The 13,806-nt window shown below is 37.3% G+C and overlaps 1 protein-coding gene across 1 annotated transcript in view; it reads left to right on the top strand.

The window, feature by feature from the left end:
• IMPG2 (interphotoreceptor matrix proteoglycan 2) overlaps nucleotides 1–13,806 on the top strand; it is a 114,016-nt gene that overhangs the window by 87,052 nt on the left and 13,158 nt on the right. The window contains exons 10-13 of the mRNA XM_056793410.1: nucleotides 566–651; nucleotides 4,770–5,094; nucleotides 6,282–7,255; nucleotides 8,097–8,316. Of these exons, the coding sequence (XP_056649388.1) occupies nucleotides 566–651; nucleotides 4,770–5,094; nucleotides 6,282–7,255; nucleotides 8,097–8,316 (1,605 nt within the window). The remainder of the gene's footprint in view (nucleotides 1–565; nucleotides 652–4,769; nucleotides 5,095–6,281; nucleotides 7,256–8,096; nucleotides 8,317–13,806) is intronic.

Here is a 13,806-nt window from a genome sequence, read left to right as displayed (position 1 = left end):
CTACAAAAATTGGAAGAGACTAGTATGAAGGCCTTTCAAAGTGGAGTAGAGAATTTTCTATTTGATCCTGGAGGGACTGGGAACCACTGGAATTTCCTAAATAGTGGCTGACAGGATCAGACCTGTGCTTGCAAAGATCAGTTTGAGAGATGAGTGGAGGATGTCTTGGAGTGAGGAGAGATGAGGCAGGGATCTTAAAGGGAACAGGCTATTGTAGTAGTTTAGGTGTGAGGTAAGGAGGACCTACTGTAGGGTGGTGGGACACTCCTGAGAGATGTTATGATGAGAGAAATGACAGGAGTTGACAATGTGAATAGGATGTAGGGGGAAGGGGTGTAAATCAGCCATTTATTCTCTTTTATTTTGGGAAAGTTCTACTTTAAGGGACTTTGCCCTAACCTTTGAGCCCCCAAATTTACCTCATTGTATTAGTCACCTTTTGCATCTAGTTCTACCTTTTGGAGTCAAGCAATATGAATCTTATACCTCTTCCCTATGACAGCTCCTCAAGTGAAATGAAGATCTTGTCAACTGGAAATGTTTCTCAATATCTTTTTTTCTTTAGTGAAAGATGTTTTCTTTCCCCAAACTGAAGACCCACTTTGGAATGTTGGAAGCCCAAGCCTTCTGGTGACTCAACCCTTGATCCTTGTAAGTATTCTTCTGCCTTATTTATGTACCTGGGCTCCCCTACTTGTGTAGTAAGTAGTAAGCCTTCTTACTCTCATTCTCTAAAGCAACCCTTGGGACTGCATGAAATTTGTCTTTTTAGTCTACCCAGATGGTAAGAAAGACTAATTCACATTTGCTTGATGATATTTTTGCCATTGTGCCCTTTGAGTATTTCCACAAGAGCTCTCCAGGAAGTTTTTCTATTTATGACAATAGATTATTATTTCCTTTTTTTTGTTTTTTTTTGCTTCCTTATTTTGTAGCACTTATATCTCTCTTAAAATTTGCTACCCAGCTTTAAAGACTTTAAAGACTGGGAGGGGCAAAGCCCTCTTTTATTGTGGTTATGGCTAAGTTCAAGGATGAAGTTCCTCCTAGCTAACTTACTCTTTCTTCTTCTTCTTCTTCTTCTTCTTCTTCTTCTTCTTCTTCTTCTTCTTCTTCTTCTTCTTCTTCTTCTTCTTCTTCTTCTTCTTCTTCTTCTTCTTCTTCTTCTTCTTCTTCTTCTTCTTCTTCTTCTTCTTCTTCTTCTTCTTCTTCTTCTTCTTCTTCTTCTTCTTCTTCTTCTTCTTCTTCTTCTTCTTCTTCTTCTTCTTCTTCTTCTTCTTCTTCTTCTTCTTCTTCTTCTTCTTCTTCTTCTTCTTCTTCTTCTTCTTCTTCTTCTTCTTCTTCTTCTTCTTCTTCTTCTTCTTCTTCTTCTTCTTCTTCTTCTTCTTCTTCTTCTTCTTCTTCTTCTTCTTCTTCTTCTTCTTCTTCTTTCTTCTTCTTCTTCTTCTTCTTCTTCTTCTTCTTCTAATTCTTCTTCTTCTTCTTCTTTCTTCTTTCTTCTTTCTTCTTTCTTCTTTCTTCTTCCTCCTCCTCCTCCTCCTCTTCTACTTCTTCTTTATATATGTTTGCCCACACTGTGCGTTCATGTTGTCAAGAGTTTACTGGATGTTAAGACCAATTTATTTTCTTAAACTAGATAGATTGTCATTGTTCTAGCGTGCAAGAAAGTTTGCTCATGAAAATTATTGAATATAACATTAAACACTTTTTATATACAAAGCACTGGGATTACAAATAGAAAATAAAATAAGCCCTGTTCTCAAGGAGTTCATAATTTGAGTAGGCCATACTTTCCCAAGGGAAAGAAAAGTTAAAAGATTTGACAAAAGAGGGCACAACATCTCTCTTCTTCACTGCTGCTAATAATGCTAAAATCTATGACTTTTCTCCACTAGAGAAGTATTACAGTCTGGTGACATTTCAAAGTCATAAGGTGGGGTTTTAGTTCTCCTGTATCAATCCTTTTGCATTTTGAGGGGTGATGGTTGGATGAATGGCAGAACGAGACAGATGAAGGGATGCATAAATAGTTGGAGGAAAAAGAGAAAACTGAATCTTGGGGAATGTATCCTTCTGAGGGCAAGGATTGCTTATTACTTTGTATATTCAGTGCTACCTTGTAAATAGCAAGTAGTTACTTAATAAATGCTTGTTGCCTCAGACAAAGAAAATGTTCATTTAAATATTTTTCTCTTTCCTCAACAAAATGTATGGATACATTTACCTTGTTCTATTTCAATACTTGAAGGAGCTATTATTTCTGTAGTTTGGATCTTTCCACCGTAGAGTATAACCCATCCATATTTTAGTAGATGTCTTCATGAGTTGCTGTGGCCCCTAGAGTTAATTGCCAAACCTCTGGTGCTAAAGTTCTCCAAATTTAGGTCCTTGAATGATAGACCCAGGGTCATATCCACCCCACAGGCAGGCACCAAAGTAGCGATACTTTATTGACCTTTTTATTTTTATTTTACTTTAAAATTGTTATTTCAGTTTTATTCCCCAAATAAGACTCATAAGATTTGAATCAGATTTTAATTGTTACAGAAAACTGTTTTCTTTTTTACATTTTTTTGTATATCATAGAAGAGTACATGTTGAGAATATTAAATGACATCTCATTGGCACCATGAGTTAGAAAATAATTTGTTAATTCATTTTGTAACATTTGTATGCTTTTTCAGGTGGTATTACAAAAACAAAACTGACAGGATAATATTAAACTTGCTAACATAATACGTTGAAAGAAGAGATTTTAAATTGAATTAGTTACCATAGGAATATCTATCTATTCATAAGCTAAATGATGAGGTGTAACTCCTGGCAAGTATTTTTCACCTTTTCCAGTACACAGGAATAGCTCATTGCTGCCAATGAGTGACATTATTCTTTCAAAATTGGAGGCATAAGTGGCCATTTTCATATTTCATCCTGCTTATTTGTTAATATTTCTTGCATTGCATGAATACAATGGTTACTTTTTTTTTGAAATGGATACAAAGGCATTCAGTTAATGAGTATTTAGAATCATGAGCACACATAACCATCTGAGAGGGGAAATAGCTACTAAATGGAAAGGCTTGTTTTCATTGATGACTTAATCATTTTCCTAGAATAGGAGTCATTTTGTAACGGGGCCTCTATCATAGCAACAGTATAAACCACCTATGTGGCAAAAATGTGGTTATAAAACTACAGGTGTAAAAATATACCCGATATAACAGGGGGGCATGGGTAAACTGTTTAATGGAAAAGAACTTCTTTTTTTAGAACAATATACAACCATGGTATCGTGATGTATTTTCATTACATTAATACCCACTACAGGTGTGATGTGGTATAAAGGGCACTAGATTTGGGGTGAGAAGAGCTGTATTTGAGTCCTGGGCTTTATTTCTCAGTGCCCATATCTTTAAAGTAAAACTAATTTTCAACTAAATTCAAAAGTAAGCAGAGTGGGCAGCCTCTTAGGGCACAACATGAATGGATGCAGAAAATATTTTTCATATAAATTCACATATTTTTAGTGTTGAAAAGTGGTTTGACCCTCCATGGTGTTAAGGATTTTTATTTTTTATTTTTTTGATGAGTGAAGATGTACATGACCCCATTGGTAGTATGTCTTTGTTGGAGAGTAAAATACAGGATGTTCTTTTTTCAATCTTGTCTTGGGTGTGCAAATGCCTTCTAAGTATTTAATTATTGTGGGCCTCAATTAAGATGATGGGTATTAAATGCGTAAAAGTTCAAGCTATTGTAGTGTAATTATCAGTGCTACATTTTTGCAAATTCCCCACTGAATCCTTGATACATTTATTTTCCAGGAAAAAGTCTGAGTAGGGTTACTCTTTCTAGTTCCAGGAAGGGAAAATGGAGAGAAAAGCAAGAAGATCTCTAAACTTTCCCCCCTTTTTTAAAAGAAAAACTCTGGGTTTACACACACACACACACACACACACACACACACACACAGACACACACACACACATGAGCCTTTACTAGCTAGGTAGGCTTCTTTGTGAGAAGCACCTGTTTTTCTTATGTGCCTCAAGAATACTTAACGTGGATGGTTTTTTGTTGATAACTAAAAGGAAAACTGTGTTGGTGAATCAAATGTGTAATCATGTATTATATACATGCTCACATATACAATATATGATGGATGCTCAATTCATATGTATGGCTATTTACATACACATATATGGTCCATAGCAAACACTAGTAAGATAAATAAATTGAAAATGCTCATGTATGTTTTCACATGCATATGTGTGTATGTACTGTGGATACTTGATACATGTGTGTGCCTATTTTACATACACACATGTGATCCATAATAAACAACATTAAGATAAATGAATTGAGAATGAACAGGTAAAATGATTAATTTTTAATGTGATGGTAGGGTGGGGCAATGGAAATATTTGTAAATAAAATTCTAGAATGCTAGAGCAGAGAGGGACCTTAGGGATTGTTGAGCCTAACTCCTTTATTTCAGAAGTAAGGAAACCCAGCAATTCCCTCTCAAGACAATGAATAATTTTGCTAATTGGCCTCCCTTGCTGTGATTATATGCTTAAGTCTTTAACTCTAGCATGCCATAAAAACAAAAGTGCCAGTCCATAAACTTTTCTTTAACAATACACCAAAACTATATCACAAAAACAAGTTGGGGAAAGAAAGGCAATTTAATTAGGCAGGCACCACTTTCACTCTTCCTCCTGTGTTTATTTTCTCTCTGATATGATTCAGCCTTTTTTTCCCCTCAGGATAAGACCCTTCAAGCTGAATGGCCCTCAGCAGATGAATCAGCTGCCAGGAGTAGCTCACCACTTGATTTCACCAAACCAGGTCTCATCTTTGGGACTCTTCCATCCACTGGCAGTGAGCTCTGGCCAAAATCAGAAAGCCCTCCTCCAGATTTAGTGTCTCCATCAAAATTACCCCTTCCCTGGAAAGTGGGCTCTACTTCTCCCCCAGAGGTTTTAGAGGGTAGCAGCCTTACTCTTCATTCTGTCACCCCAGCAGTGCCTCAGACTGGCTTGCCTCTGGCTCCTGAGAAAAGGACTTCTGGACCTGTTTTATTAGGCGAAGGTGAGTCACTGTATCATTTCACTTTCTTCCAAACTTTATCAGTAACCCTGTGTTTTGTGGGGGGCAGGAAACAACAGTGAAAATATTCTCTGGGAGGAAAATAGCATGTGAAGGGCAGGAAAGAAAGATGAGGAAATCTTTGAAAGGGGTATAGCAATTTGATTAACTTGGCTAGAGAGGAAGTTTTGATGCAGTGGGCAGCTAGGTGGTGGTGATGATAGATAGAGCACTGATTGTGCTTGGAAACAGGAAGACTCATTTTCATGAATTCAAATCTGACCTCAGAGACTTACTACCTGTGGGACTATGGGCAAGTCACTTAACTTTATTTGCCTCAGTTTCCTTATCTGCAAAATGAACCAGAGAAGGAGATGGGTAAACCACTCCAGTATCTTAGTCAAGAAAACCTCAAATGAGTTCACAAAGAGTCAGACACCACTGAACAATAACAAGAAAAGGATCATACCACAGCTAAGTGGCAGAGGTAGGATTAAACATAGGTCTTCCAAACCTAAGATTAGCATTATGCCACAGGATGAATTAGAGGGAAAGAAAACAGAAATAGGGAGATACTAACTAGGAACCTATTGTAATACTCCAGGTATGAACTTATGGGAGAGTGAGACTAAACCTAGAATAGAAGATACAGAAGGAAAGAAAAGATTTGAGAGACACTTAGGAGACTCAGCAAAGCAGTGATAAAGTAGCATTGGGGAAGAGGAGATCAACAAAGTGATTTAAAAAAAGTGAATCTTGGAATTTTTGAGTTGAGGACTCAATAGATGGTGGTTGCCAATGACAGGAATACAGAAATTGGGAATGGGTGAACTGTATCACGCTTAAGTTCCCATTTGGATTCAATTTCTTTATGGTCAGTCTGCCTTTCAGCAACTCTTTGTTTTTATGGAGTAAAAGAGCAAGCACTTGAAGATAAATTGCTTTAACAGTGAACAAGGTCTGGCCATTCCCCTTGGGGAGAATCAGGTTGTATTCACCAGCACCATTGTTCCACTCCACAAAGACACTGTCAGGTCCTTTGGCTGGCTGCTGAATTTAGCCAAGTCAAGTCAGTCACTGACCTTGTTAACTTAATGAGAAAAACATGAAAGCCAGCCATTCTCAGAAAGCTAGGAAGAGAATGCAGAAACTAAACATAAGTTGCAATTAATGGAAAACTTTATTTTTAGGACCAACAAATGTGGAAGAGCCAGGAGATTTTTTTCCTTTTGATCTATTGACTTCAAATCCACCCTCTCATCTTGTGCCAATGCCATCTGTAGATGACTCTGAGTTGCCTTTGAGTTCTCTATCGACTTTGGCCTCTCCATCCATGTTGGATTCTATTGACATAGAAATCACTACACCTTTTGGCTTGGATCCTTTGGCTTCCCCAAATAAGGACCAATTAGAAGCAAACATTTTTCAGCCAGAAACATATCCTGAAAGTGGACCCATATTTGAAAGTCAGTCAGGTTCAGGGTCTGGGCATGAGCTACTTCCTGGGCCATGGAGTAAGCCTTCATTGCATCATGGCACAGGACCTCCATCTGAATCCTGGTTTGAAAATGAGGAATCTACAGTGGCCTTTGTTTCTACTAATGATAGACTAGAAAAAATAGAATTCTCCCAAGAAGAGAAGCCAAAGGAAATTTTAGAGTCATCCAGCACAGAACTGTCTGATATAGATGTTTCAACAGGAAAGTCAAGCATGGAACTTTTGTGGACTGGGCTATCCAAGTTCAATGTAACTCAGTCAACAACTTCTTTCCCAAGGAGACCAACAAAAGACACATTGGCAAGTACAGCAAAAAATATTGACACTCTCCTTTCTAGAGTCTCAATTTCTGAGTCCACCAAGTTGTCTCCAACCCTCAGCTCCACCAACCTGGAGGATGATATGATTATGAATGTACAGGACATTTCATTAGAACTGGATCCAGTGGGCACAGGATACTACCAGCCTGAACTCAACCAAGAAGAAAGTAGCAAAATGCCTACTAATATGCCCTCCACAGAGAGAGCCTATCCAAATTACTCCCAGACAAAAGGCCCCCTGGTGGTCTTCTTTAGTCTTCGGGTGATGAACATGCTATTTTCAGAAGACTTGTTTAACAAAAACTCTCCAGAATATAAAGCCCTGGAACAAAGATTCTTAGAACTGGTAAGACTAAGAAAAGTATAATATGTGTGTGGACACACTCATACACTCACACATATCTGTGCTGATAAAGGAAGAAATGTTTTTGTCAATCATTAACCATAATATCCTAAGTTGAGGGTGGTGAAAAAATAATTAGATAGGTGACTGGGGAGACTGATCGTAGGAAGGTACATTTGGCACAGGTATGGTATGTTGAAGAGGTGATCCAAGGCCTGCACCCCAGGAAGTATGGGATTGAAACAGGTTTATGTTGTTTTGTTTTTGTTAATTTTTTTATTTAAAGTGGTGAGGCCAATCACTGTGGACAACAATGTCTTTGTCATTATTGTACCTAAATTTGTTTTCTTAGTATGAGCCATGATTCCTTAGTATGGAAAGCTAGTTGGCACAATGGACAGAGTGATGGGTCTGAAGTCAGGAAGATCTGAGCTCAAATCAGGCTTCAGGTACTTACTAGTTATGTGACTCTGGGCAAGTCACTTAACCCTGTTTGACTCAATTTCCTCATCTATAAAATGATCTGGAAAGAGAAATGGCAAATCACTTTACTATCTTTGTCAAGAAATCCAAAGTGAGATCAGGAAGACTTAGACATGACCAAGAATGGGAACAACAAAAATATTGAGCCCAGGGGAGGTGGGGGTATATGAAGATTATTTTGCAAGCTGTGGTGTTCTTGAGTAACATATATCTGCCACAACATTTGAACACATCTTTAATGTTTCTTTTATCTTTTCACTAGTTACAGGATGAATCAAATAATAGAAATGTCTTTGGGAAAAATGGGGGACATGTGTAAGTTTCCTGTTCATAAACTTATTCTCATTTCTTTTGATGGTAGCTAGTTCCCTATCTTCAATCAAATCTCACTGGATTCCAGAATCTGGAAATCTTGAACTTCAGAAATGGCAGCATTGTAGTGAACAGCCGAGTAAAGTTTGCTAAACCTGTTCCTCACGATGTCAACAATGCTGTGTATACAATTCTGGAAGATTTCTGCAACACTGCCTACCAAACTATGAACCTAGCCATTGATAAATATTCTCTGGATGTAGAATCAGGTAATGATACTGACCACGAGTACCTAAGACAATGCAGTAGTGACTTCTTTGACTCAGCTTTTTTTTTTTTTTTCCTAGAATGAGTTTTATTAATAGCTAGGTGGCACAGTTTAGACAGAACCTTGGACTGGGAGTCAGGAAGATCCAGGTTCAAATTCAAACTCAAACATTTACTAGCTGAATGGACTTGATCAAATCACTTAACCTCTGCCTTTCTCAATTTCCCCAGCTATAAACTGGGGATACCAATAATGCCTACCTTATAGGTTGTATTGAAGATAAAATGAGATATTTACAGTGCCTGGTACCTAGTAGGTGCTATAAAATGAGCTGGAGAAAGAAATGGCAACCCAATCCATTCCCCTCCCTTTTCCTTAGTAATAACGTTCATTTTTACATCATGACCATCTCTGGAGCCATCTCTATTCCAGTGAGAACTCCATAACATAAAGAAAAACAATTAGAAAAAACTTAGTGACTGCATCTGACAGTATATGCAACATCCAACACTGATTCCCTCACCTCCCTTTAAACTTCTTGAAAGGTAGGAAGCCCATTTCCTTATCTCTTTCTAATTTTTCCAGCACAGGCTGTAGCACCAGTCAAACTGCCTATGCTGGTTATGTTGAGTATATTTGGTTTATTGACCACCTAGCCTCTCCCTGGAAACCAGTGGTTCTTTCATGTCCATAGAAGTTGATTGTAATATATTAAATGATGTACTCCCCATAAATAAAGAAGAAAAAAAAACACGTATTTATTGGTATTAGCTATGTGCCATGCACTGTGCTAAGTACCTTACATATGTTCTCATTTGATCCTCACAATAACCCTAGGAGATAGGTAGGTTCTTATATGATTCCCATTTTACAGTTGAAGAAACAGAGGCAAACAGAGTTAAGTGACTTGGCCAGAGTCACACAGTTAAATGTCTGAGTTGGGATTTGAACTTGGGTCTTTCTGACTCCGATTCCAGTGCTCTATTCACTGAGCTACCTAGATGCTCTGCTGTGTAAGATTTATTGGGAAAGGAAATAGGATTTGGAAAACAGGGGGATAAAGGGAGGTTTGTATGGGGTATGGAGGAGATTAGGGGAGAGAGGGTATATTGCTTGGAGAGGCAAAGGAGGGAGAATGCCCCCTGCTGAGAGGAAACAGCAGGGGTCCGATAAGGTCTTTTATTGCCTTGATGACTGAACTGATTTTCAGCTCCCTCTATGACCAGAAAAGATAGTCCACTTATCTGACTATGAATTCAAATAATATAAAGTTTAATAATCCAGTTGGAATTGGAGTTTTTCTTTAGCTTCAGAGTATAGGGCTAGGCCCTAGAGGATGGCGGAGGGTTTGTCCCACTCCCGTCTACTCTTGTTGTTCTAATTCAGAATCTTAGCAATAGACAGAAAGCAAACAAGAACAATTCTAACCTTCAGAAGCCTGTGTCTTCGGGCTGAACCAAGAAGAGCATGCCACTCCAGACTGGGCTGAACAAGCTCCTCTCTCCTCCAACACCAGGAAGCAAGTCCCACCCGGCAGGAAGGAAGTACTAGTCACAAGACCCAACTGCCACTCCCAGTTGGCCCCTTCTCCCACAAACTGTCAGTCTAATTTCCTTTCCACAATCATCCCCTTTTTTTTGTTGTGACCTTCCCAAGGTCACATATTTATATTATAGTTACCAATTTACTAAATCTACTCTAAGGAAATCTTAGCAGGAAAGTTTGGGCAAGGGTAGTTTGGGGTTTTACAATAATTTCAGTACAATACATGTTTAAACATAACTATTACAAAAAATTTGAATCTTAGTGCTAATACTATTTACTCTATGTTAACTAAAACGAATACACTATTTATAGAAATTATTTACATATAATACAACAATATACATTGTTCCACATCATGATGTCAATCAAATAGAAATATCTATTGAACTTTCTATTTGCCTAAGACCTTATGGAACTAACTATATACATATTTACATTTTGCATAAATACAATTTCAGACCCTTATTTATATAAACAAGGTCTCTCAATGTCAGTTTGTGATTTTGTGTTTTGTGTCTAATAGTGTTGTGTTGAATTAATACTTATTAAGTTTCTTCAGATTTCCACTTCTCATGTTGACTGATGGATCTCTTCTTTCTTCCATGTTATGTAGTGATGCATGCTATTTCCCTAATATGTAAAATTACTTTTTTTTTATTATTTCAACACACTCAGTCTTACATATAAGTCTCATGTTCAATATGTCCTCTTCTTATATAAACAAATTTACAAAGTTCAAAGTCTTAGCTGTCCATTTCAGCTTTTCTTCTTTGTTTCTTGTCTCTAGCATCTTTTCTTGATGTTTTTCCTCTGGGTTGGTTTAAAATCTTTTCCTCTGGGATGCTTTTCCTCTGGGTTGCTTTTCCTCTGGGATGCTTTTCCTCTGGGTTGCTTTTCCTCTGGGTTGCTTTTCCTCTGGGCTGGAAAGTTGTCTCAAACATTATGTGCACTATTATTTCTTTGTGTTGTACTTCTTATGTTAATCAGTTTTTGTTTCCATTTCTCAGCCCTATCTGTTGTCTAATTATCTTTGATGTCTGTTACAGTGGTGTTGAACTTTTTCTGGTTCCACGTGGGAACAGTGAAACGATGAGTCTTTCACTGCAACTTTTATAGCTGTTGGTGTAGTAAGCAATACTTCATGTGGTCCAGTACATTTTATGTCTGTAGCCAATTTTCTATTGAAAAATTTTAAGTATACAATGTCTCTTGGTTTGATGTTGTGCAAATTGTAATCCAGGGGTACTGTTTGTTGTATCAAGCCCATTTCATGCAATTCTGCTATTCTTGTCTGTAAAGCTTGTATATATTTTGTTAATTGACAATCTCCACCTATCATGGCAATGTAAGCTGGTTTACAAGTCCTTCCTTGCCAAATTGTATGTCCATATAGCATCTCAAATGGAAAGATGTGCAAATCTCCACTGGGTCATGTTCTAAGATGGAACAGAACTAATGGCAGAATGTTTGTCCATTTTTGGTGTGTTTCTGCACAAAATTTTCCTATCAATGTTTTAATGTCTTTATTTAATCTTTCCACTTGCCCTGACCTTTGGGGATGATATGGTGTGTGGTATGTTGCTTGTATTCCTAGATTTTTATAAATTTCATTTAATATTGACTGAGTAAAGTGTTTGAGTCCAATTTTGAGGGAATCCCAAATCTAGGTATGATTTCTTTTAATAGGATTTTGACCACAAATGCTGCGTTGTTCTTTTTGGAAGGAAAAACTTCTGGCCATCTAGTCAGTCTGTTCTTGATGACAAGGCAATATAAAATCTATCTGTATGCATTCAAATGGAGTATATGCTAAGGGACGACCTCCTAAGCCTTTGGTCTTATAAACTCCCTGATTGAATTGCATACAAATTTTACATTTTTGAAAAATTCTTATGGCATATGAGGATATTCCTAGTGCAGTCCAAAATCGTCTCACTGAATCGATCATAGCTTGGGTTCCACAGTGTCCTTGTGCATGTATTGCATTGCACATGTGATAAAATAAATTTTTAGGAAGGATGGGCTTGCCTAGTTGCAAAAACCATATTCCTCTTATTTGTTTTGCTCCTAAGTTCTTTATCCATGATTGAATTTCCTGCTCATTATAGGCATCAGTTAGATTGTCCTGTTCAACTATTGAGAAATTCAATACATGAAAAGGTCCTTCTATAGCTCCAAATTTTGCTGTAATGTCAGCTCTATGGTTTCCTAATTACACACGATCATTAGCCCCTGTGTGTGATCTACTACTGTACTATTTATTTATTCATTCATTTATTTATTTATTTATTTATTCATTCATTCATTCATCCATTTATTTATTTATTTATTTATTTATTTATTTATTTATTTATTTATTTATTTATTTATTTATTTATTTATTTATTTATTTATTTATTTATTGTCAGTCTAATTTCCTTTCCACAGATGGCTAATGATACTTTCTTTACTCATTAATGTGTGAAATGAAGGGTTCGGCCTCCCCTATGTTGCACATCATGCTAAGTGCTGGAGATATAAAGTCTAAAAATAAACGAATTTTTACTTTCAAAGAACTTACATTTTACTGGACGAAAAAGCTTGTGCATAGATAAATATGTACAGAATCAATACAAAACTCATACCAAGCAGATATGTCCAGAACTCATAGGGAGGAAGCTCACTACTAGCAGCTGGAGGGATACATAAAGGTTTCATGTAGAAAAAAGATGGTTCTTGCTCTGAGTTTTGATGGAACAGAAGAGTTCTATGAGGTGGGTATGAAGGGGCAATGTATTCCAGACATGAGGGGCAGCTAGTGCAAAAGTTACAGAGGCTGGAGATGTGAGAAGAGCAGAGAAAAGGCCAGTTAGGTGGAATGTGGAGTGTGACAAGGGGAGTAATGAGGTTATATGGAATGAGGTTATAAAGATAAAGTGGGGTCATTGTGAAGAACTTTAAAAGCCAGAATTTCTATTTTATCTTAGAAGCCATCTTGTGGAGTTGTTTAAAGAGGGAAATGACATTGTCATATCTATGCGTAAAGGTGATGAGGTAGCACAGTGGTCCTGGAATCAGAAAACTCACCTTATGAGTTTAAATCTGACTTGAGACTCTTCTTAGCACTTAACCCTGTTTACCTTAGTTTCCTCATCTGTAAAATGAGCCGGAGAAGGGAATGACAAACTATTCCTGTATCTTTGCCAAAAAATAACCAAAATGGGGTCACGAAAAGTTGGACATGACTAAAACAACAAAACAACAACAAAATGCTTAAGGAAAATCATTTTGGTATCTGTGTGGAGGATAATTTGGAACAGGGAGAGACTACGTAGTCGGACATTGCAATAATCCAAACTACAGAATCTGAACTAAAGCATTGGCTTACATTCTGTCCTCACACCAATTGATCTACTCAATAGTCATATTGATGGTCCTAAAGCATCCATCTGATCAAATTATCCCCCAAGCCGCCACTAAATAAACTCTAGTTCCTATTACCTTCAGATTCAAATACAAAATTCTCTGGTATGTAGGGACCTTGATAAAATTTCCTCTTCCTTTCTAATTTTTTCCTTTTCCTTCTTACTTTCTTCAATATACTCTGTGATCTAGTGACATTGGCCTCTTTGCTCTTCCTCCTACATGTTATGCCATCTCTTAACTGCACACATTAGTACTGACTGGATTTCTCTTCCTCTTCCTCTTCACCCAGGCTTTCTTCCTTAATGCTACTGCCTTCCTTCTTAGACTACTTCTAGTTTATCCTGTTATCCTGTACACATTTTATTTACATGTAGTTTTTTCCATGGCATCTACCCTTTGGACCGTGAGGTCCTTGAGAGCAGGGACTGGGTTTTTAGTTTAGTTTTTTTTTTTTGGTCTTTATATCCCCAGTGCTTAGCACAATGACTGGCACATAGTAGGAGCTTTATAACTGTTAGATGACTGAGTGACAAATATAATA

The sequence above is a fragment of the Monodelphis domestica genome, chromosome 4 (assembly GCF_027887165.1).
Source record: "Monodelphis domestica isolate mMonDom1 chromosome 4, mMonDom1.pri, whole genome shotgun sequence".
In the NCBI taxonomy this organism is placed as follows: domain Eukaryota; kingdom Metazoa; phylum Chordata; class Mammalia; order Didelphimorphia; family Didelphidae; genus Monodelphis; species Monodelphis domestica.
Note: the sequence above shows the minus strand (reverse complement) of the source record. Positions and strands in the feature narration are given on the sequence as shown.